This window comes from Danaus plexippus, chromosome 26 (genome assembly GCF_018135715.1).
Source record: "Danaus plexippus chromosome 26, MEX_DaPlex, whole genome shotgun sequence".
NCBI lineage: Eukaryota > Metazoa > Arthropoda > Insecta > Lepidoptera > Nymphalidae > Danaus > Danaus plexippus.
This window is the reverse complement of record NC_083554.1, coordinates 580,196-607,002: the sequence shown is the minus strand read 5'-3', so window position 1 is coordinate 607,002 and position 26,807 is coordinate 580,196. Positions and strand designations below refer to the sequence as shown.

At 34.6% G+C, this 26,807-nt stretch overlaps 1 protein-coding gene across 2 annotated transcripts; it reads right to left on the bottom strand.

The window, feature by feature from the left end:
- Positions 1 to 56: 56 nt before the first annotated feature.
- On the bottom strand, positions 57 to 26,807 carry LOC116774346 (rho GTPase-activating protein 6). Of its 2 annotated transcripts, none has more exons than XM_032667052.2 (13): positions 25,029 to 26,807; positions 21,109 to 21,265; positions 15,137 to 15,250; positions 10,969 to 11,096; positions 5,135 to 5,302; positions 3,870 to 4,020; positions 3,253 to 3,475; positions 2,618 to 2,785; positions 2,320 to 2,424; positions 1,968 to 2,051; positions 1,420 to 1,513; positions 712 to 914; positions 57 to 392 (listed from the first exon to the last, which is right to left on the bottom strand). In XM_032667052.2, the coding sequence occupies exons 1-13, from the start codon at positions 26,646 to 26,648 to the stop codon at positions 149 to 151; spliced, it is 3,459 nt and encodes a 1,152-aa protein (XP_032522943.1). In that variant the 5' UTR covers positions 26,649 to 26,807; the 3' UTR covers positions 57 to 148. The 2 variants fall into 2 exon arrangements, with proteins under 2 accessions (XP_032522943.1, XP_032522942.1); XM_032667051.2 differs by having other exon boundaries at positions 1,968 to 2,054; positions 25,029 to 26,806.

The following is a 26,807-nucleotide window of genomic DNA, read 5'->3' as shown; positions in this document are numbered from 1 at the left end:
CGGACTACATTTGTTTAGAAGTTGTATTTACAAGGAAAGTCGGTGAAATAAATCCATAACTGTAGAAATACTTTATTCCTCTTAATATATAAATAAAACACAACGTGATAAGTAGAGGTTTATGTATAAAAGCGTGTGATACAATCTGTCATGCGGGCGGCGTCCTCGCGCTTGAGATGAGTTCGCCTCTTTTGTAAAGCATCGTCCCTTCTCTTTTGTCTTCTCTTCTGGCGTTGTGATCTTCTTTCCTCGTGTTCTGGTCTTCTCTCCTGATGACTTCTTCTCGCCGTACGGTGTGCTCCTGTCTGGACACGCGTGTGCTTCTTGAAACTGTCACTTCTTCGTGAGTTCTACCAACGACCGCCGCGCGGGAGTCGGAAGTGTTCCGTTCACTGAAAATATACATATCATTTATTCCACATAAAAACATCCAATCGATCACTTTGTACTGCTGTCTGTTACTCTAATAAAGATAATTTGAAAGAATTTTATTAAGAAAACCAACAGCATAATGTCATAAGTCCACAAAACCGACCACGTCTCTAATTAAAATCATATTTTTCAATTAGGAAGACATCCATATTTATAAATAATAAAAATACTAAACATATTACTACATAGTATCTTAGTTCTATTTGAGTTTAGACGGAGGAGTTAACTTACAAGCATATGCGTGTGCTATGGCTGAAGATAAGTATATGGTAAATTTACCGCGAGAGGCCCACGAGGCGGTCGATGTCCCGCGCCGGTCGGGGCGGCGGAGAGGAAGGCGGCGAGCACGACGACGGAGACGCCGCTGACGACGACGAGCCCACCGCCGAGTCCCGCTTGGACGAGGACACGGAGCGACGCCGGAGCGCCGGGATGTGGAGCGACGCCGTGATCACCAGCTCGTCCTCCGACACACCGCCCACCTGGGATTGTTATAATGCAAGCATAGTATCACCAAACTGGTGATGATTCTCTACTCTATATCATTTATTTCAAATTCTTTTCAAGTATATTACTATTTTTAACAACGTTCTCCCGACGTTTCGGTTCATTTGCTGCAACCGCAACACGAAGACGAGATGAGAAGTTCTCACTCATTCATCACGTCTTCTATTAAAAAAAATTAGGAACGCGAAGTAAATCCGGAAATATTCATTTCATTTCAATGAATACTCGAGAAAGTCTTACATCTCATTATGTATTAACCTATACATTGATGTTAACTTACAAACAATCTATCAAAAGAATATCTTTAACTTAAAGACACCACGATGTTTCAATTTTAATTTTGTTACTTGTATATTATGGTATCTTAACTATCGTTGTGTTAAAAATATGTACTCGTCAAATCTCCGTGACTATGACCAGCGCTTTCTTCTGACTTGAGTTAGGACGTGTTGTGTGTTAAGTATCAAGAGAGGTTCTGACCTCGTTGTAGTCGCTGGAGTCGTTGGAGTCCGGGGCGGAGTCCCTGTGACCGCTCACCACCCCACTGCTGGCGCGTTCCTCGCTGCTGCGTAACCTGAAATGTCCAGGTCTTTTAATCCTCCTTCCTATTAAAGGATCATCCGGAGGTCGAATCCATAGTCATTTTCATACACTAATGGGGTGTCGTTTTGTTTCTAACGTCATTGGACTCCTGCCTGTGTTTGTTGTATTGTCTCAGCCATACACATTTATATTAATGTAGCAACTTACTAACTGCTCTCCCCGGCTCAGATGTGTACCCACACTTCATTATATTTATCAATCGTCGCAATTTACAGCTATAAATTTATAAACCTACAATGCGCCGTTGCAAACTCTGGTACACCTTCAAATATTTTTTCTCTAACACATTTATTTTCCGAATCAAATGATTTTAATGTAATCGAATAGAAATACTCCATAAAAAAAACTCATTTTGAATTTAGATTCCTGCATTGTTTGGTACAGTAATATGTCATATTTTCACTAACATACCGAACACAACTTACCTGGTCATGAGCATAACGGCAGAAGACAGTGATGCGGAGGAGGCGTCCGAGTCTCTCGCCCGCCCGCCCTCCGTCACACTACTCCTGCTAGAATAACAGATACGATTAACCTCCTTAACACTTTAAATTTGTTGCAAAACACGCTGACAATTCCTTTTATATCTAATAAACGAACAGCTTCCTGCTTGACGTAGCAAATTCTTTCAGATCTTTGAAGATGAAATTCAACATTTCCATATTCAAGTTATTTTGTTTACCAAATTCAGAGTTTTCTTGTCTCTGGTCAGAATATTAAAAAAAAAACTCGTTTAACGGCAGGTAACTTATAAGTTTGGGATTTTAGTTTCTATACCTGGAGACAGCGGGGACAGTGTTGGCGGCCGCGTGGAGGAAGCTTTCACGAGACCAAAGACGTTTGGCGCCCTCTGCATTGGCCTTTTCATTTTCTGCTGCTGTTCTGAAATATGTTATTATAAGTTAAAGACGAACACAATACTAACCAAATTAATTTTTTCAGCCGTCATCTTGGCTTCTCGGTCTTGTGCCAACGGTCAAATCAACCCAATCAATCAATTATTGGTATTTTCTTCAGGCATTACAACCTATTGATGTTCCCGAGCTACCTTCAATCCCCCACCAGGTATACTTACTCTGCCCTCCTAAGCAGCAGTGCGTCAAGCCCTGCCGGTGCGTGGTGTGCGAGATGTATGTAGGCCTCATGTAGTAGTTCGGCCGGCAGCGACCAAAGCTCACTCTGTCGCTCCACCAAGGTGCGGACCACGTTGATGACGTCAGCTCTCTCCGACAACTGCTCCGCACTGAAGTTATTTTTAATGATAAATAGCATCACGTTTCATATTAACGAGTTTTATTGTCCTACGTGAGACATTTACATATGCTGTAAAGGAAAACGTATACAGAAATCATAAATCGTTATGTAATGGATATAAATATATAGCGGAAGAACCATTCTATGAAATATGTTACTCATAGCCTAGTGCCACGTGTTTACAGAAAGAGACTTAGACGTCTCCACAGAACACACGCAGCCCGTTTTTTGTATTTATTTTGGCAGTTCATCAAGAACAATGCAGTTTAAATATTAGTCATAAATATTAGTTTAAAATATATTTTAATATTTGTTTTCACAGCAGTTTTCCGCCGAGGATCTGTTTACCTTCGACTGTGAAACAAATTAGAACATCGAAAACTTTCTGAAAGACGTGCCAGGTTTAAGTTTAATTCATTTTATACGAAAATTCTCATAACAAACATCAATTCTCACCTCGCGGTCTCGTTGGGTTTGTTCTTATGCAGTATATTGGGTGCGAAGATGGTGGCCAGGTTAGCGGCATTCATCTTGTTGCCGGGGGTGTCTTCGTCCCCCGCGTGTGATGCCAGCTGCGAGAGGAACGCGAGCAGTGCGCTGAGAGTGTCGCGATGAGCCGCCGGCAAGAGCTGGACGATCAGACGGAGCGCCTCCCACTGAAGACGACGGTTACGGATCTCTGGAAATAAAGAGTACAGAACATCAGTTGAGATTAGTACATTACAAACTTACTGATACTTTATAATTCTGTACTTGTCCTATTTGCAAACTTTGAAAATAAATGAACATTCTATATTCGAAAGTTGAAAAATTAATATATTTATAGATAACGTTATGCTCAATTTTAGATAATGGACAAACATACTTAAACTTACTAAAATAATTATATTACAATATAACTATATCGAAAAATATAACCTCGTCTGCTCGTGATCACGGTTGCTACTAATTATTCGAGACGTCGGGAGTGTGTTGTTTTTAAAAATAATAAAACACGCGAAGTAATCCGGAAATATTAGTTTCATTCAAGTGAATACTCGCGAAAGTCCCAGATCTCATGAAATATAACTTACTTTGAGTCTGTAGAAATGCGGGATATAGATCCCTGCATAGCAATGGATCTGGTAAATCCCTGAGGAATTCCTTCAATAAAGTGGCTACGTCGTGGGGGCATACTGCCGCGTCTAGAGCTGCCTCCTGACCTCGCTCCCACTCCTCGCGGAGCTGAAATGTTTTATCGAATACATACTTTAAAAGAAGCAATTGAATATAATACGTGCAAAAATATATAATACAAAAAATAGTTCAGGTAAAATCTTGTGATTCCTTGGTATGTTAAAGGTCAAGGGTTAAGTCATAAAACGAGATCTATCACAAAGTATCCGATCAGTCCAAATAGTCCATCATAACCGGGTCAACTATGAAAATCGATCGCTTGCTGTACGTCTAAAAACATCTAATTTGGTCGATAGATGTTTTATTCCCACCGCGCGTGTATGGACGTATGATTTGTAAACTCGCCTTGGATAGATTTACTACAATATTTTCTGTCATAGCAACCGCTTTAAATGTGTGTTTGCGAAATAAAGTTTACGTTAGCAGACATTGTTTCAGGAGTCGAGTGCTAGAACCATCAATCTTATGCTCTTTAGCGCTAAATATTTAAGCACAAAAATGATTTATCACTATATACTTTGAACATATTTAATATACTTTTAATACAGAACGGCGATATTAATAATAATGAAAGGTATGTATAATTGAAGAATAATAGAATTGTAAAACTAAATAAAACAAATGCTTTCTAAAGCTTATTTCACGAACCCTTTCTTTGGCTGTCGAGTTATTAGACATTCCAAAGTTATAATAAAATGTAGAACAGCTATTTAACGCGAAACCAATTTCACAGTCCGTAAATAAATTTGCTGTTGTTGTAATGACCTGATGGGACGTTTGACGACGCGCTCTAATAAAACATTCATATATATTTATAAATATCTCATCCTTCCTCTTGTTTTTTTCATAAATAAATAAACAGACGAAAGAAATTGTTTTTTGTAACTAAATGATTATGAGTTAATTTAATATAATTTTTTAATTTATATTCCATCTTTAAATGATTGTTATGTGTATATTAGTTGCCTATATCAAACCAAAATGGAATTTTAAGTCATTTTTGTAGGTTATGACGAACACTTAAAATAATTTTCCAAAGACCTTTATGATACCTCCTCACGTAATTGTTCAATACATTATCTCTTTTATATGAAACCATAAAGGTTAGGTTAGTTAAGGTTTAATGATAATTTTGTATATTATTAAAAGAAAACGCAACTACCTGTCTCACTCTCTTCTTAGAGGCGGACACTCTGAAGAGCCCGAGTGTGTCGAGACCGTGCCTTCGGAGGTGGGACAGACAAGAAGATACTAACGCGGGGACCTTCGGCCCTCCGTTGCCCTCGTCCACCCCTGACCAGCCCCACTCACCGGAGTCACACGATTCACTCTGAAAGCAGATTTACATCAATAACGACTTACAATAATAGATTCTTTAGCTTGAAAATATCAAATAAATTTTTAACATTTCAGCAAATAAGTCTATACTGTAATATACATTGTTCAATTAGTTCGTCATATTAAAGATATGTAATGATGTATTTAGAAATACAATGTTTCAAGTATTCTGAGTATATGTAACGTATACAACAGTACGTTGAAGAGGATAACAGAAAATGTATTTACTGCGTCACAACATTATAAATCACAAAAACAGTAAGAAGTGAATACTGTTAATGCTCTTGTTTCATGAATTGAAGAGTATTTAGAGTCAATCAAGTTGATTGAACACTTAGCATTATTGAAGCAGAATTTTACGGATGAAATGATGTATGCTAGCAGCAAGCGTAGCACTTACTGTGATTTACACGTAAACAAATGTTGAATTTTTATAGCGAATAAATCTCTTTTGTCAACAGAACAAGCGTTTTTATGCACATGCCTTGATTTTGCATTAAACATTGAGATTTAGAATACTTTTACAGAGATAGGACGGTTTCTTTAGTAATTTAAATTTGGAATCTTTGTAGTCTTCTATAAATAAATAGGAATTAAAATAATAGCAACTTATCACCGACAGGTAATAACAAGCATAACAACACATTTATATAAATCGATAGTTGAGTTTTAAGAGCTTAATCTTAACATGTTACGCTCGAGACAAATATGGAAAATTTAAAGAACACATATCTTATAACAAGTAACTAAGGGGCACGAACATCAGGGCTTGAGAACCAAAAGATTCCAAAGACCACACTAGAAATGAGATGTCATCGCTGTTCTAGCATCAGTTTAATCGTGTGGTCTTTCGTATCGGTTATAAGCATTATATCAGCATTTCGCAGTCTTCCTGAATCCTCTGACTGGCCTTGACCAAAGACACTACATAACACTCATATCAATAATGACATTCATCAAACAGTCCTACTTTCTATCATACAACAATTTTTTACCCGTACCCGATTTTATATTGGCTTATTTATATTTTTTGGTACTAAGTCCATCAGTAAGGTCCATCTAATAAGAACAGCCTGGCGTTGCTCGTCTATTTCAGTCTTAAGATCGGGATGCTGGAGCGTCATACGATAAAATTATCGTGACCTTAATGAAACCATCCACTAAGGCCGCTCAGGTAACCAGATACGTCGTACGTCATGATGACGTGCCGTTACGTCAAGTTTGACCTATTGCGTCCAAATCGGAGTCGGCCCGTTAAGTTTTTATAGTCTGTTTTGTTAATTGCTGCTGTATAAAGTATGGAGGCAAGTGGACATTTGTGTACAAGCCTTACAGTTCGTTAAGACGTGGATTTATTTACCAATATAATTATGTTCATAGTTTATCTTCCAAGTTTATCGTTCATATGATGTTTGAGTTCATATTTTCTATCTATTATGTCAACAACCCCATCTATTTGATAGAGATACCTCAACATACCTTTACTTACAGGCAACATACCTCCTTTATCAGCTCTTTATTGTTAATATAACATTCTTCCTTTTGTATTGTCTGGAAAAATCAAATTTAGCTCAGATGTAGGAAAAACAATAATGTCTTGAAGGTCAAAAAGAAATAAGAAAAATATGTTTTCGCGTTAACGTCTGCCCTTGATATAAATTTATGCAGTGTGTAAAATAAATATTTCCCTGTTATTTATTACATGTCAAATGTAAAATTAATATTTTTTAGGAAAAATTTATATTCTCATCAATTACAATTGTTAGTTCAAAAACAGAGTTAACATTAAGAGTAACAGATGTATTGAATACTATATCGACTGTCAGACTAACAGGGATCATTCAAAATACAGAGAAATACACCAAACACTGTAATCATACATACGGACATAAATCAAAACAGCTGTCAGTAGTCTGATGTATTGAACACACAGGCGATTGGCTCAGTGATATGTTTCCGCCTACAGTATCTGCATAGTCTGCATAGCGTCTACTCAGTACTGAATATTAGCCATTGTCAACATCAGCTTCCATATTACACACGGTCTTTCTAACTTCCTTCAGAATATATGTCAATTCGTCTGTAATCTCATGTCGTTTCCCATGATCGTATCTTGAGATTTAATACCATTTATAGGATGCCATTCATATCATCAAAACAATTTGGTATTAGTGAAATGCTTTGACAATTACAAACAACGTCGTGACCAGTACAGCACATTGCAACCGAAATTTTCTTTTTCACTTACATCTCTTGTAATAAATGAATAAAAATTAAAGAATTAGAAAAAACTACAGACGAGTAAAATCGCAATATTAATTATTATTAAAATAACGGTATCAAATTCGGAATATACGCTAACCATGACCCTTTGCAGAGTCTATAAGGACCGGAATGAAAGCTAATATAACAGGAGATTTTAAGACAAATACTCATCTTCGCCGAACTTCACGGATCATTAAATGTGCCGCAAGCATAAAGCAGTTGTCTCGAGGAATGTCCGTACAGTAAATTTAACGTTCCCTTTAAAACGTTTCGGCCGCGGCTGTGCGTCAAACTAATAATTTAATCTGTTTTAAATACATAAAACCAAAACAAAGGTGAACATTATGTGTATATTTTCACGGGTGTTTTGCGGAAAATCGAGCCAGAAGTGCTAAAATCGCGCGACTGACGGACGTAAAACGCAATTATTCAATTTGCAACTGTTTATTTACTTAGAAACGATATAAGACCTTAATACGAAGCAACCTCTAACGAGACGATTTGCGTTTACTGTTTTACGTTTAGATTTTATGATTGATTGCTTTTGTTCGGAGAACATGTTTTGCTCTAATGATTTATTTATACAACGTTCTTATTAAGACGTCTCATTTCAAAAGTGCCAACTATTCGAACGGAGAATTTCAACATATTTTCAGATCCATACAATACAGATGGTACATTATTAAGTCGTGAAAGCTTCTTGTACTCCAAACAAACATTTCACCTCCCGCCGTCCAACAGCGCTCAGATTATTCTCTTGGACAATATTATTCCGATATCTGAACAATCCGATGTCTATCTCGAATTCCTTACATTTGTCCAATAGTGGATAGGTCCAGGTGCAACTAAACTGTTACGTGTCTTGGCTTTCAGTAGCGGACTATTTCTGCACCTCGAATATCGCATGCCAAAACACTTAGCTTTTCCAACCATTAACCAAAGAACTCCTGTTCTCATAGGTGCGTCGAGTACAACGAGTTATCCCTCAGATTCGGAGGTCATTTAACACTGGTGGGCGACTAGACTGGATATTGTGACGTTGCAATAATTTATGTGCACCAGTTAGTTGAAAATCGAATTTATCGAGACCGTTTATTTTGTATTTCGGCTTAGAGCAAATAAATTGTTGTAATACTTACTTCCGAGACCGTGTCAGTCATCAACGTTGAAATATATCAGAATGTCCACAGAAACAATGAACAAGAAACTTTTGTTTTATTGTTTGAAGGTAGTTATAGACATTCGAATAAATTTCATGAAACACAATAATTAAAGTTTGATTAAAATTAAAGACCCATTTAAAGTTCTTAAAAGATAAAACTTAGGATAAATTATATTTTTTTACGAATTTTATGGTAGATGAAAAACGGGGATGATCTAAACCTACAAAAAGTCGATTAACAGTTCTAGCAGTTGAAGTTACATTAATAGCAAAAAGCGACTATATTATCAAAGTGTTAAAGAAGTAAAATTTGATGGAAACCTCAATATTACGTTCCTGAAGGGTCAAATATTCTAATTCAAAATACATAACCATAGACGCCTGAACCAACATTAGACCATGGACTCTTTAATACAGATGTGTGTAAGACGAAAGAAAGGTGTTCTAAATTCAAATTACATGTTACTGTATATAGTAACTATATGTATATAGATTGTTCTTGTATGTTGTATTAAGTGTACACTGTACATCGTTACACTTAAAAATGAAAAATTTGTAGACGTTTGCTATGTAGTGTGGCTATTGACTCTGTAGTCCAGTTGTAAGGTGAAAGATTATAAATAGTAAAATATGTTAAAAAAAGTCTCGACATACCATCAATAGAGTAAATAGAAATAAACACGAAATATATTTCATTGATTTATTTACAAAATATATATATTTATTTTTCTTGTTTAATATTATTATATGTATTGAAGAAAATGTAATGATTGTTCTCCTTCCTGACTTAATATTTATTTTCTGGTAAATAGCTCGTATGTATCATAATAATATTATTATGGTGTTAAACAAATGAGATCCAGTCAGAGCTCACATATCCTGACATATTTTTGAGCATTACCTGTTTGTGAACATTTTTTAACCACACCTTGAAGCTATAATAAGTATCAATAAAAATAGTATAGTGCTATTTCTATTTCTGTTCAAACGCTACTATTGTGGATTCGCTAGGTTTATGCGAGCCGCGTTGAGAGATGAACGGCACGTGGATAAATTTCACGGGCACGTTACTCACGTTATTCAGATTTGACAAGCATTTATATCACAAACGAAATAATTTCACAGCTTCATATATCGGTATAAATCCATATTTATAGCGATATACTCATAGTCATTTAAATTTTCACACGATTCGAATGGCTTCAGTTTCTCGGTAGTACTTGAAATATACAATATTTTCTGAAACTTCGAGCAGAATGAAACTCTCACCGGACATCGATGTTGATTTTTAAATGATAATCGGAATTAACATCACTTACTGAAGTATCGTCATCAATATCAATATAAAGCAAACAAACAAATACATATTATAAAACAAAGTCCCTCGCCGCGTCTGTCTGTCTGTATGTTCGCGACAAACGGAAAAACTACTGCACCGATTATAAACCAGTTATCACCACTCGATAGCGTGATTTTTAAGGAAGGTTTTTTAGTATTTAGGTACATAATTTGTTTAGTTTTTGTATTTACTTCTGTGTACATTAACGGTATTTATTGAAGATGTCGGGAAACATGAGCCGTCTGAGAGCTTTTAACTAAAACGCTGCCTAAAGTTTTTGAGATATAACAAAATAATATATGGTGGAATAGTGTATCTTATATAAGTCTACAGAAAAGTCCGCGGTGACATATGTCTATACCTTAAGGAGAACGTACTATATCCAATTTACAACTTTTAAAATGGGCATTCCTAAAGCGTTTATTGGAAAACTATTTACATAAATATGGTATTAAGTCTTATCAAAACAAATTACTTCCTTTTCAAGCCTCCATCATTATCTGTAAATTACTTTTTAAATCATTTAAATCGGGCGAATCTTTTGAAGGTTATCATAATATAAGTTTAATAATTCTCAAAATTAAATAGACTATTTCAATTTTTTTTGTAAAGAGCCCGTGCGAAGCCGGGGCTGCTACCTAGTCTTATGAATAATTCTAGTTTGAAATTTTAAATGTGTGTTGGGAGTTATTTCTTAAACTTCTTCACTGTATTTATATATTAATATACCAAAAAGTAGAAATAAATACAGTATTATGAAATAAATACGACGGACCAATGATAACTTAACTCTTAATAGATATCTCTACCAGAAACCCTCTTTGATAGAGGAAACCAGAGCAGAAATATTCTTATAGAAATATCAAATTATTTTATTATATTGCTAACTCACATCGTCTCCTTTCTCCAAGCCTCCAATGGAAGCCAGAGACGCCCTGGAACCTCCATGTTGTCTCCTCAGAGCTCGTTCTGTTTCCACACATTGAGACAACGGCACGCCGAAAACGCTGCCCGTGGACTCTGAACAAAAAGCAATCAGTTTAATTTTAAGGTTTATTTGTACTCAAATCAAATGTACCTGAATCACTTCTTAAGACATAATTTGAAAAAATAATTCTTACAGATTGTAATGAGATAAAACATTTTACTATAGAAAGTATAAATAACTATCATGTCCCGAAGCTGTTTATGTTTATGTATAAATTTATATATATTTTGAAACTGAAACCTTTATTCTATATTGTTTATATTAATTTTTGTTTAATCTGTTCCCAACAATTACTTTTACTCTGATCAACATAAAAAAATTATTCCTATATCGAAAACAATCGTAGACATCATTAACATACGTACCTACTTTTTCACTGGAAATTTATCTTTTTCAATGACATTAAGTTCGATGATGTTTTTTTTCAAAATGGGCTCTGTGTTCAGGACGTGTTCGCGGATCATTTAGTAACCTAACGTTTATTATAACACAGCCCGAATTAAAACGAAAAACGAAGCCCTAGTGACCCACAAACCCAAGAAGGCATATTTAACACCGGTTTAAATCCATTAACTAAGATCTCTGAAATGTCCATTGCGATAATATTTTTAAAACTCAGTGTTTTATTGTATAAGTTGAACATTTGCCAATTTCGTCGCTGCAACTAACAGGTTCAGCGTTTTACCTTATTACAATATAAATTGAGGTCGCGTTTGTCAGCACTCACATATCTTGGCTGTTGGTAATTAAAAAGAACTCATCTTACTCAACGTTTTGATCACACATACCTACACTATTCAGCTCACTCTAACCCGTTTAATACATCTGGAGAAAATCTGTCCATTGAAGTTATATTACTCTTATAATAAATAAATTTAATTATAATATAGTACACGTTATGTTCATTAGCCTATTTATATATCTATTTATTTTATGATTTTAACATTCAAAATTCCATTATTAAATCCTTCAAACACTTGTGATTAAAAAACGACAAATCCTTACTAAAGTATCATGCGAGTGTTGGTGCTGATTTTGAACCAGATTCCATTAGTTTCTGTAACTTTGCGGAAGTAGCTGAAGTATTGTACACGAATAAACAGTCGGGAATAGACGCCCTTTGCACTTTAACAAAGCTGAGATACGCTCACCAAAACGTTATAACGATTTATTAAAAATCAACCTTGTTGCTATTGATTTAGTTTATTTATATTTATAAAGCTTTTACTAATTTTGATGCTAACGTTAATTTAATTTTGTCTAACAATCCATACAGATAATTCTAGCATTGAATGTTTTATTGTAATAAAGGTTTTGAAGTAAACTAGTATTTAATGTCCAGCAGTTTAAACCGCGTTTTCGTTCGCTTGACATTATACGCAATATATATTTAATAACAAGTCGTTATCTGTGTGTCTTAGATTCCATTAAAATACCCGTCAGTTAATAAAACGATATATTTAGGAAATGAACAGTCGCACCTACTCTAGTTATTATAGCAATATTATTCGTAAGCATTACGATATTATACAATTTACTTTTAGTGTAACGTTTAAAGCATCCTGACGTGTCTTTGGACAGTTAAACCCGACCTTGGTTATGAAAAAAATATCAATAAAATATATAAGTTCGGAGCAAGTCAAAGTTTGTTTACCGCATAACAATATATAGAGCCGATGACGGACAAAGCTCACGAACAGACATCGCTCTATTTATACGTGGCGCCTACACTATTCGGAACGAAGACTTTCAAATTCTCACATCTTTAGTCATTATTGTTGCTGTGGTCAACGCTCTATTCTGATTGTACAGTTGTATAAAACTACTAAACTACTCTCCCCACTCTCCTGCACTCCTCGTCCATGCTCTATACGACGCGGTTATAAGACGGACCTCTTTAACTAATCTAAATCCATGGCTCTGCAACGACATAGTATCTCACAAGAACGTGTCTATATTGTTGATTGAATTGAATTTGTTTGTGCGTCTATTTTACAATCAACGTGCCGGCTTGATATTTGGTAAACAAACAATAGTTCGATTTTGCACAAATATCGTCTAAAATTATCACAGAATATTACGTAGAAAGAAAAAAAAATATCGAAGAGTTTGTATCATATTACGAATGTATAAATATTGTTTTTTATATCTTTATTTCGTAGTTATATTGACTAAGGTCCAGATTTAGCTTCAGGTTTATATTTAAATATGCAAAGAGCACAACAGATGGTTCACATCCAGCTTGTGATGGTGATATCGAAGCTCTATTATCTTCGTAAACGCGGACTGTTCGCATTTTATTCACTATGAATTATAACAGCTTTATGTTTATATGTCTCTATTCTTACTCTTTTCTCTTATCATGTTTTATATAAAATCATAAAAAACACAGTAACTGGAATTAATAATAACTTTGTGTTTACAAAAATGTATTTAATATATTTTTAAAAGTAGTGTTTTCCGGGACAAACGCCACAAGCAAGTATAGGACTATACTGAATACATAACATTTAAACAGTTTGGGGATTGGTAACATCCAACTTGTGACTTCCTTAACTCAAAGTTTTAGTTCGACATAAAACATTTGTAACGACATGTCCATACGAGAGATGTTCTGGATATCGTACAAAGTTGTTCAAGTTATCTTAACAGTTTTCAAAGTACTTAAGTCGAAACAAACATTAAACTTTAATACGAATTTACGTTTTTAAATGCATTAGAAATTTTTTTCTTCTTTAAGTATAAAAATAGTACACATATTTTGATATCCTCACACATTACTATCGTGAATTTATCGCTTAACGCAAATATTTGTAGACTTATAGTGAGTAATTTGTGCAATAATATTTGGCAATGATTAAATAATTCTAATAATTTTTAAATGCCAACATACCCACAATATTCGTATACAAAATGAAGGTATTTTACGATACACATATATATATACAATACATATACCAAATGCCGTGAAGCTGATTCATCTGAATTATATTATACGAGACCAATTATAACTCAATCGGATGTTCGTTACTTCTATTTAATGTTCGTATAAGAATAGATATTTTCTGGACATTGTTACATTTTTTACAATCCACGGAATAACGCCAGGGGGATTGGTTTTAAACAAAATGAACGCTCAAGGTCGCTGTGTCGGCCTGTTTGAGAGGAATGTTTGGTTCGGTGTTTCTTTGGATGCTGTAACATTTGGGTTAGTAAACCAATAGATATTGTGCTGTAAGTATGTTTATATGATCCTACACATTGTGTCTTACTCATTGCATTTTCATTATTAATATTCAAATAACATTAACTAAGTTCATTTTAAGGTGTCAGAAATTTTATCTTGGCGATTACGTTGCATGAGGATTTCACACACAAGGATGATAACTGTGATAAATGTCCCAAAGAACCTTTAATTAAATCCATAAATTAATTTCACAAACTACCTTCAAAGATTATGTTCCTTCAAAACAGAATAAAACGAATAAGAAAACGAGAAATGATATGTAATAAAATTATTATCTAGTCTAAGTACCTACAAGCTCAAACTGTATTCCGAGAAGATTTAAAATGAATATTAATTGAAACATAAAACATTAGTTTGAGGTTACATTCATAGAAAATCACTATACAATCAATCTATTATTATGTCTTTAAAAAAAATTGTATTAAGCAAATGACGCTCATTGATCGATCCAGTAGTGTTATTTAAATTAATCAACTCAATACACTAACTGCCATTGACATCGATATTCATATTAACCGACAATACGTCACCCACCAGCTATGGTAAACCCAATGGTACACCCTTGACAACCAGCCAACAGACTAGAATTTAATAATTTAAATTCAATTCCAAACCGATTGTTCCTATGTACGGGGAATCAAAGAATTATGAGTGACTAAAACGTTATAAACATTAGTATGGATTGGCCTGTATTTTATAAAAGACAAGCAGGTTTTATAAAGTTGATTGCTGTAAGCAAATAATACTTACACTTAATCTTTAACAGAATAAAGTTAAAATTAATACATATTTTATAGATTTATGTATTGTTAAATGATATATTACCTTTCTCCTTCTCAGCGTCTTTGGGTCGCTGGTCGAAGAAGCCAGTGGTGAGCGCCTTCCTTTTCAGAAGGTAGGCGCGGCGCTTCGGCTTAGTCGCTACTGTCGACGTGTTATCTGGACATGAGATTGGGTTGTTTAATAAGATAGGTGTTATAAAATGGTGCTGTTTTTCGAAAGTTGCAAATATTACTATTTCAAGTCGTCAATTACTTCCTATGCTATGACGCTGCACTAAAAACCCTACGTATTATATTTTTTCAGAATATAATTCTACGTAAAATATCTTTCTCTGACTGAAAGTCGTCACGATCAAAATAAACAAAAACTATTTTAATACTCAACAGGAAAACAATGAAATCGAATTTTTATCTTCGTGCTTTCAAGGAACAACAATAAAAGATATTTAAAAAAAAATCCGCCAGTAAACAAAAGAGATGTTGATGCGTTTTGCAACACGACACTTGTTTTGATGAGTGTCGGAGACATTGATACGGAAGGATTCAAGCATCCTTCAATCAAAACAGACTTGATATCGAAAACAAATTAATTAAAACGACTAATGCTTAATGTAATCTAACTGTTGTTATTTCACATATAGTATTAAAAATATTTTACCGCGACTTTGTCTATGTTGTCTATAGACAAAGTCATATATGTAACATGGTGATCACAGAGTTAATTTAATAAAATGAGTTAATAATCTGTGTTTAATAATTAGATGGCTTAACAAACATCAGCGCCATTTTTCGTCTGTGTCACGTTACTTCATGTAATATACAACTTGTAGATGAAAAAAATTATTTCGTTATTCTGATGTGTTCGTTCATTATATTTATGAAATAATTGCAAGCATTTATAGGTGCAATATTACTTATTACTTATTAGTTAGGTAATACATAATATATCCAAGTTCTGACGGTTTATAGTACAAAATTGCATCAAAGTTATTTTATATAAAACAAATTTCATTAAAACAAAGTTTAGAATAGATTTTAACATTCTCTGGATGACAAAAACTGATCTATTTCCAACAAGAATTTAGATTGAAAATGCATACCGTGACGGGCGCGACCTCTCACAGTCACCAGTCACCAGCGGAGACAAACATTGTGTCACGTGTCAGTGTCGTCACGATCACATCAGCGATAATCATTACGTATTTTGACAATTTATATGTGAAATAGTCTTTTTGATACAAAGAATACCATAAATGATTAACTTATATAGGTATAATGTATAAAATCTAGTGTATTTGGCAATATCTATGAAATTCTTGTTGAATACATTTCAAACTGATTTCGTATAAAAGCCGTTGTGAACCGAACTCGATCATATAATGATTGCGTGTTGTTTTTGTTTAAGCTCAAAATAAACACTTATCATTATTCGTTTAAATCAAAGTTTTTACAAATCACTAGCGACAACACTAAGAGCTTTGTGACACGAATATAGAGTGAACGACAGAAATAACCCGAGTAACAAGATTTTGCAATAAATTTATATTAAAAACTATTTATATATTGAAATCACTAGTTTGTTTTTGATGTTCCCTCACTAGACGTAAATTTACGTTGTTGAAACGACCTTGACTTAATTAATAATTTATTGTTAGAAACCTGCTGTCTGGTTGTTCAAATATTATAATAATATAACATTCTTAATGATACAATTCATTCAGAATAAATATTATGGTGATAGATCATAAATTTAAATAAATATAAAATAAATAATAATGAAATGAATCTTCGAATGTAAGTTTTGATTAATTCTCAGTTATCTCCCGTTATCTTTTATGCTACACCTATAATGTTCTCCATTTCCTTGTTACTATGACAGTATAATCAGATAATCTCGAGTCTGGCGCTAGCTGGTCGTGGGCGAAGTAATCTGTCTTCGTAAAAATATCCGTCCGTGATTCAAGTCCAGCTTTTGTTTTATATAGTGTCGAATAAATATTGTTTAGAACGTATTTTATTCACTTGGAGTGGATCTGAAATATGTTGGTAAGTGGCAGAGCTTGGGAACTGAAATAGAATGATAATTGAATAGAGATTTCCAAACACATTTTTATAATACATTCATGTTATTTTTTTAAATGTTACCTCCATCAATTACTATTTTAATATTAATGTTGCTGTGTCGCAAGATAATGGGTCGGAATGTTCTATTTATAGGAATAACTCGACGTGTACACACTTCCAACATTATGTTTTGTACTTGAGAATGTAGTCCACAAAAATACGGTAGGTAATATTCAAAGTTGTATTGTATTTGGATTATTTCTTACTCTTATTTATCATGTTAAATTGATTCCAGATTTTCTTAGTATATTATTTAATATTTTGTTATTTAAATAAAAATTTAAGTTTAGATCAATCTCTCCTTTATCATTTTATTGGTTAGGCTTTCAAACAGATGCAAAAAAACTAAAAAAAAAAAACTAATATAAAAAAAGACACTTAATGGCCGACGAGCGTAAAATAATTCCCACAAGATATCGTAAAGTCAAGCTCTATATATCTTCAGAACAACAACTGCCACGTAACGATTCACGTTACCAGTTCTGATTGACGTTTGTTATCGAGATGCTGACATCGATCTACCAAACTAAACTGTAGACAGTCCGGGAGAGACGTGTTTGTAAGACTCGTAACTAATAAACATTACTACCTCGGACGAGAATACTTCTAAATGTACGCATACTTCTGCAAATATTACGTTTTCTACATGGTACTATCTCATTGGGCCATTTTATTTTTCTCTGTTTGGGTAAAAATGTTCTGTCTACAAATCTAAAACTGTCTCGTTAGTCTGTAGGTTGTGTTATAATTTTTAAATAACATTAAAGCCTCAACTACCGGCACACTTCAGTCAATTGGAATTAGTGTATTCATTGTAATAAATAACATAGATCTCATTAACATAGAATCGGTTCTTCTTACCCGTCACATGATCCAATTATTAATCGAATTAAAAATTAATCTAAAACATATTAAAATCGCACAACGGATGATCAAGACCCGGATTAAAAATGTATATAAAAATGTTAACATTCCCGAATTAAAAGTGATAAACAAACAAGTCGCTGATTGCGGCCTCTGCCAAGTCCGGAGTACGTTAAAATTATAAGCCACCTACAACGAGAGGTAATCAGAAATAATCTTAACGAACTCATCGGGTATCATGTGATGGGTTCAAGAGACATTTCCAGCGCTGCCAACTGTTATGTTATATAGAATTATTTTTACAATAATATATCTATTTTTATAACAATCGAAACCATATTATACGCAGCGACGTCAAAAATAATTCAAGTATTTGCTTATAGTCTATTGAGTTCTCGGTTCCTGACGGGGATGGATTAGCCCGAGAATATTTGTCCACTCATTCTTCTTGGCAAGCACAGACGAAAAAAGTTACTGGAGCCGACTAGTATTTATTATATTAATAATCGCCAATACAGGAACATAAAAGAAGGACTGCTTACATCCAAAAGGGTATTAAAATATTGACCTAAATGTGTAGACCGAATTAAAATCAAAGCTATTTCATAAATTACGCTCTGCAGTAGTTGCATATTCTTAACTGTATTAAACCTCACTGTATTATATAAATAATAAATAAGGCGCTATAATGAATAAATATGTATATTTATTTGAGAACGATTATTTCGTTATAACATGATAACACCAAAGAAAGAGGGAGAGTGTTCTTTAATAGAACGACTGGTCTTTACAGGCTTCATTTTCCTTAAAAATATTACGTTAGAGCGAAGTTTAACATGTATATTAGCTTTGTTTGTTAAAAATATTCAATTTTTTATTTGACATATCGGGGATGTAGACGAAGGAAGATGACGTTGAATCCTGTCAGCTACAGCCAGATACAGCGTTTATCATATATCCATAGTCCGAACCAGTTCAAATGCATTAACTTAAAGCTAACCACTCAAGTACCGTTGAATAAAATCTCAGTGTTAACATTATGGGGACAAAGGCTGTATTACTGTCACTGTGTGTACAAACGAATGTGATTAGAGGATGAAGTTTTCCCTAATTTCCAGATACAAACTGAAGATAGTCCTCACAGTGACGTCATACAAGATGAGAAAATCAAGTAAATGTACGCGTAAATTGAGATAGAATATCTATAATACCAGAAACATAAGCAATAAGAAGGTTGCTATATTTATGATAAACATACATAGTATTCACTATTCTTTGATCAAATTAAATAGCAAAGGTATGAAGTGTATTTAAAGTACTCAGAGACACGAATCGGTCAAAAATTTTAATATTTCAAGTTTAGATACATCGATATAACGACTGATATATATCTTCCAGTGCCTCAAATCCTTTCAATCAGCCTGTATAGCCTGTGCTACGAGGTGGGGTGTCGCTGACGTCACTCGGCGTCACGCTCGCGTAACAGATGGACGACGTGTATATTTGGAGGCGGTCATTTGCAAATAGCGCATGTCTTGCATGTGTCAGTGTATTTATAGAGACGCTCCACTGGGTCACCTGTGCCTTCATTTTTTAGCTTCATTACGTTCCGTACACATACTGCTTGATATATTTAGACTAGCTACATCTCATATCAACCAGGAAAGATTTTCAATACGCTACTTGCATTAAACCAATCCTCTGGGTACATGGGTTATTTTACTATATAATAATCATATAAATGAAAACAGAAAAGCAATTGACATCAAAATGTATCACTGGATTTCTTTGTACTAACTTTCATCAATGACAATTCTTTTGTAAGAACATTCGTCGATTCTGAAATGAGTAATGCCGTCCCATGCATCCGATGACAGGAATTATTAAACCCGTGTAAATCTCTGCTAATAGGTAAAAGATAAAACACTGGCAATCTACCAAGTTCTGACTGATGGGTTACTGTTAACTCACACCGGGACACTCGAACAAATCCTAGCTGAGGCTTTATTACGTAAGTGATACACGAATGAGTTTCAGTTGGCTATTTTAATAATTATGTCAATTTAGACTTATTATGTTATTAAGACGGGATCGTTTTAGTTTTTATGCTGTTGTGACATAATCCCCGGTTATGACAATTTGTCTACTATAAATATATTGTTAAGTTTGTTCGGTGAAAGATATGATCTTGTTAGAAAAATTCTAGATTTGATATAATAATTTGATACCCTTCCGTTCGTCTCAGATCAAGTCTGTAGGTTAAACTTCAAATCCGTTCCGTATTTAGATCGGAACCTAGCTCAGTTATGTAAGCGTATTTTTAAGTTAAGCTTATAAGTAATCTCCAAAAATATGCACACTAACAATACTTGGAAGACTTCGTGTGTTGATTAAATGAACCGAACACATGTGTGCTGGTTCACAATCACTATGATCCATATCAATTCAAGGAATAGAAGTTAAATACAGAATAGAAGATTATATCGAAAGCTTAAAATTTATAAGACATATGCTGAAAGTTGATTCGTTAAGTCTCGCTTCGAGTATGTAATTTTACCGAAACTCTGGCTATGCGAACTGATTTCTTCATTAATACGTACGATTTTAAAGCCGGAAAGTATAACAGTTCACATTTCCTGTCACAGAATTATATTAATATTTAAATGTTTATTTAAGTAGTTCGTGACGGGTTCTCGCGAAAAACAAGTTTTTGTAACATTCGTTGAAAATATTATTTCAATTTATATGAATGACAGTTTTGATAACGAAACAAAATGTATGTATATGAAAAGGGTGTACTGAGATTCTTTTCACGTAATACCAAAGGTATTCAGATTAACCGATATAAAAAAGTCAGTAGTTTTAATTTACTGAATGGAAAAAGCTTAGCTTCTTTACAAAAACAGAAAAAGTATTATTAAAGCTGTTTCAGAACACAAACTAAAACTGTCAAAGTTTCCTTTTTCTATATTCTATTTTCAAATCTAGTAAACAGATTCTCTCATACAAGTTGCTAGTTGTACTAACCCTCAGGTATCTTAATAGTAGTTCCAAGGTTGAGCTGCTGCAGCCTGGCCAGTGCCGCCTGCTGTAGCGCCCTCCTCTCCACCTCCGTGAGAGACAGCAGCGAGGTGTCCGTCAGCTTCACGCAGCGCCCGGCGCCGTCTGTCCAGCAACAACTGCCCTGCACAAAAATAACATTAACATACTCAAAACATCACAGAAGCCTTTAAACTATGTAAAGGTGACAATACCAAATATTTTGCTTAAATCTAAGAAAAGTTGGTCCCAGATAAAAAGTATGGCACGATTGAGAATTGTCAAATATTGAACTTTAAATTTAGGTACGTTGTGACGACCATTTCCAAAAAATTTACGCGGTAAATACAAGCTAATATTAATGGTTATCTTTTTATGATAGCATTATTTGAAAGTATCTTTATTCTTACAGATTTTAAGGAAACAGTTTTAATATGTTAAGGCCAAATTGAAAAATCTGTCTAATGTTTGGATCTTCCGTCAAGATATTTCACAGGAGTCCAATATAAAATTTTGTCATAGCAGAAATTCTCTAAGAATTATAAGTCAACCGTAACTCATAAATAAAATAAACCATTTTCAAAACGGTTTCCTTTTAAATGATGATCTAATCGAGAAAAGCTAAGCATTTAAAATAATGATTCAGATAGATTTGCAAATAATCCGTCTCATTATCTGTGGTATTAAAAATGTTATAGGGGAAAGGCCAAAATAATACTAACAAAGATCTCATGCCTGGAAAAATTATGAAAGAAATAATGAGTTGATCAACAAAATATCTGAGAATATTAAATCAGTGTTAGTAAAAGTAAAAATGTTTATCAAACCTTTCGATTAAAGGTTTATTGTTAACAAAGTTGATGAAGTGGTTATAGAGGTGACAGATTAAAATATTGCTATGTTGGAAGAGTTGTAATGACTCGGAAAACCCTTCAGTGAGCGTTTACCAGCTGTTAGAAAGGAGGAGTCTCTCAGTTCAAGATACTCAAATTATAATATTACAGATCTATTTTTTCATTCCATAGAGTTTTTTTGTGAATTGGTCACAAATAAGATTTGATAATATTACATAACCCGACCAGTATATACGGAGGTCCAACATCAAAAAATACATTGTTTACTTCAGATTTCTTTTAAACTATTAACAGTTAACGATCACTCATTTCACATCAGAACCGTTGTCTTCATTTTTTTTAACGTATTTTTCATTTAAATATGAAAAATTGTAACTTATTGTCAATAATTACGTAATATCACAAGTATATCAAACGCGCTGCATATTGTTTGTTACGGATACCAGCGACGGCTCAGATTCTATCAATAAATGCGTAAGGAAACTCTTCTAGTAAATACAAAATATTATTCTTAGTTTCTCCTAATAACTTACATACTACTATTTTTAAATTGATATTTCATTTGTCCAACAAAAACCATTCTGTTCGTACATATAAAAATAAATGCAGAGAACGATAATTGATACATTGAATTAGTACTAAGATATAAAATGAATGATAGTACTTAAGTCAACATTTATAAAATATAAGTGAAGTGTGTATCTAAATAAATATAATAAGAACAAAAAGTTGCATTGCCTTTAAATAAATAAAAGGTATGACGTGTACTAGAACACAGCTGTGGAATCTATAAAAAGACGAAGCTCTATGGGAGTTATAATCAAATCTTTTATCGACGATCCGATAATATTAAGATAATAGTTTTGGAGATATAAAATCTGACATAAAAATAGTTCGTCACTCGACGTATTCTGAGTGAGTGAGTGAGTAAGCGAATGACTCAGAACAACCGATCTATACGCATTATTTTTTAAGAATTTGTTTACCGGATTGAAGTATCTTTTTGATGATTTATTAAACGTAGTAATAACTTTCATATTTGAAATATTTTTACTTACCGTTGCGTTAATCATCGATATATTTTTATATTTAGGTAATTAGATGTACCGTTTTCTTACCTTTTCTGTTAGCTCGTCGTCTTTCAGTATTTTACATAGTTAATAGCACTATTTCAATATTAAATACCCCTTAAATATTTTCCTGAGCTATCAATTCAGTCATTCATAATAAACGTCTTGAACGACACGTAATACACTATCAAAGAGAAATATATAAAGGAATATTTTTCATCCGTTAATGATATAGTATATAAACAATATTACGTTATATGTTATGTGCAATCTATGTCATATGTCGTCAGATCGTAACGACGTATGCTTGGGGTGTCAACAAACTTAACCCATAACATCAAAGGCTACGTCGCCCGTAACATAAATCTCGCAATAATAACACATTCAATTTAAAAATAATTTATTAAATGGCACGTCTCTTATATTCAGAGTTTATTTTAATATAAACTTTATACTGAATTTACTAAATGTATTCGATGTTGTTGTATATAAAGTTAGCATGTATGGGAAGCTCACCGACATTACAATCTTTTATTTAATGTGTGTGTTGTTGACGTAATTAAGAAATATTTACAATTATCAGATAATTCGTCGCTTAATTAAAACAATTATTTCTTATTCATTTGGATATTAGTGCGGTTTTTGTATAAAATAAATAAACATTAATTATTCTAACGCGAACGAAAAAGGACTCCACGGTTCAGTTAGCGAAGGCGCCTGGAATTTGATATTTAGAAAAGAATCAGGTTCACATTCTGCTCGTATCTATGATTTTGAACCATACATAATTAATTTTTGTTTGACATTTCAATTACAGTTTTATTTAATGTACAGAACCTATACAATCTCAATATAATGAATTACGTTCATATATTGAAAACTGAAACAAAATAATTGTCATACAAATCAGAAACTTATTAATTTCTTAGTAATAATAATACTGTTTGAGGATCCGATAAATGTTCAAATTTTTAATATTATTTTTACTAAGAATATTTTTCGGATGCACTAAAACGAAGACAGACATATTCACTCAATATAGTGTGTATTTTAGAAACTAGTTGTGACTAAATTGACAAAGATTTTGTTAAAGAAAATTAAATTTGGACCACATTTCAGTAATACAGAAATTAGATTTTCAAATATTTATGTAAAATATATCCAAAACAAGAGACATGTCTACAGAAGTATTTATATTGGTCTTTCTGTAGGAAAAAAGTGGAATTGAAAACGTAGAGAGATGAAAAGATTTTCAAGTCAGGTCTTACTTTTTATTAAATATCAAGTAAATTTATATGAACTAAGCATCTAAGTATTCATTTATTTTATTGACAAAAATATATCACTAATTGGAAAGTAGATATTTAGAAAATTAGAAAGTGAAACATTTCGAGGAGATTATTATCTTAACTACTATAGTATATAATTAATACAAAGTCGATGAAAAAGCTGAATATATTAATATGTAGACATATACTTAGCATGTAGTATATCTTATTACAAGAGCTACGCAATGTCTACGAGATTTTTGGCGAAGCATGAATTCGAGAGCCTGAAATCTTTGGTCCTATTAAAAAGCTGTAAAATAACATAACTACCACAAAAAAATCTTTCAATAAAATTCAATTAAAGGAACGTATAAAAATAATACGTGGTTTAAATTTATACTGTCACAGTATTAAAAATATACATACAAATATGAGACTTAAATCATTCATAACTTTAATTCATTTATCATATTTAATTTACTATTGGATTTTCATAATTTTTGAAGGAACAATGTGTATTGTAGATGTTTTGTTAACAGTTTGGGCAACAAAGTATTTTTATTACAACTGCAGATTCATTATCACCGCGCTACAAAATATTAGTATATTATAGGCTCTATCAGTTAAATAGGAATGTATATTAGAAGACGCTTGTTAAACAAGTCGCATGGGACAGACAAACAGCAAATATAAGTATGTAATGTTAATCGACTGACCTGAGGCGTCCATGATGCTGCGACGCGGCTCGAAGATCGGCTCCTCGTGCGCCAGAGTCGCTTACTGACGCTCTGCACCACGCTGCTCGAAGACCGAGACTTTTGCATGCCACCTGCATTAGGAGCCATTGATGCATTTCGACCCAAAAGGGTTGACAGAAAAGAGTGCGACTGAGACGGGGACGGAGGAGAGGTCGGGGTCGATGCTACAGACGCGAATTGTAAATCTCTGTACGTTAATATCCAAGCCTCATCTGTTTGACATCCCTTGTGAGGCCCGTCGTCGTCAACGTCACCCTGCTGACGAGGTTTTATGTTGCGTAAGTTTTTATCATAGTTTATACGCTTGAAGCGATCAGTCTTTTCAGCGTCAACGCTCTTTTTGCGCGCCATCCTCAAATACCGCTTGATGGTGTCGCTGACTGATTGTGAGACGTCGTCGTGGTCCACGCTGGAACGTCGCCGAGGTCTTCTCTCGGGAGGTGGACTCGTTGGACTCGTTGGAGCCGTAGCGGCTTCCAACTTTTCTCTATAACTTCGTTCCTGCTCCTGTAATACCTCCTCAGGTATAGGAAGTGTTTGCGTTCCAACGTCGACGAGTTTATCCTCCATCGATTCGCCGTAAACTTCAATAAGAGGTGGAGGAGACATTGGTGGTGATGAACAGTTCTCATCGTTAAACTTTGAACCACCAAAATTTCGGCCAAAAAACACGCTACGTGAACTAGATGCACTAAACCCACTACTAGACCCGAGCGAACTCGGACCACCGCCACTCCTGCCACCACGATAAGGCTTCGGTTTACGAAGGTCATGGTACAGGTTTTTCAACAAATTTTTATCGTTCAATAAATCTTGCACTGTATTGTCTCTATTGGAAGAACGGAGGTAGTACCTACCAAGGTTTTCACGGAGAATTCTTCGCGTGGGATCTGTATCGGAATCTGTAGGCTCACGTTCCGACAGACGTTTGAGGTAGTCACGCAGAGCTCGGATAAGTTCCTCAGACTCTGACACACGAGGTGGATCCCTAGCATCTTCAACTTTCAGGTACTTACGTAGTAAATCTACTAAAATTCCTTCATCATCCTCAGAAATAGATGGATGCGGGCATCCATTCTTAATAGCACTATTATTAGTATTAAAAGTAGCACTGACTGAAGGAAATCCAGTGGAGGACGGAGAAGGGGGAGGCGCTGCGAAAAAATCTCGCCGTAGCTTAGCGATATCAAAGCGGCCACCCGAGGTGTGAGGAATATAGAGATCGGTGGGCCTCGTGGGTGGAGGCGGAGCGTCATCCGAAGGCGAACGTGCCCTCACAGAACCACCGCGCGCTCTCTTTTTGCGTCGGGGTTTCGGCAGCACTCCCGGGTAAGAGCTCTTTCTCCATAGCAAAAACCGCGGCTCCCGCTGGCACACCTCCTGGAAGTAGGCCTCGATCCGTGGCACATCGTCCGCGCGGTTTTGGGCGCCGTCTGGGATGAGCCGGCGACCGGCATCGGACATGTACTTCCAGGTCTTGCGAGTGAGGAGCCATCTCTCTCGCGGGCGGTCGCGGCGCCGCACGGTCTTGGTCATGGGGTCGGCGAGGTCGAGGCGCGCGGGCCGGCGGCGCTCCATGTCTCCGTCAGGGGGGACGAGCGCGCCGCATCGCTCGGCCTCGGTCGCACCTGCCCACCACCAACTGATCGCTCCTCCGCACCGTTCGGTATATTATGCGCCGAAATAGACGTCCGGTAATAGAGCGGCCGTGAACTGAATACAGGGTGCGCGAGCGGC

Coding starts and splice junctions, on each gene's coding strand:
- LOC116774346 (XM_032667051.2), bottom strand. CDS start 26,648: ATGGAGCGCCGCCGGCCCGCGCGCCTCGACCTCGCCGACCCCATGACC. Junction 2,786..3,252: donor AAACCCAACGAGACCGCGAG/GTGAGAATTGAT, acceptor AAATAACTTCAG/TGCGGAGCAGTTGTCGGAGA. Junction 393..711: donor CGCCTCGTGGGCCTCTCGCG/GTAAATTTACCA, acceptor GTATATTTTCAG/TGAACGGAACACTTCCGACT.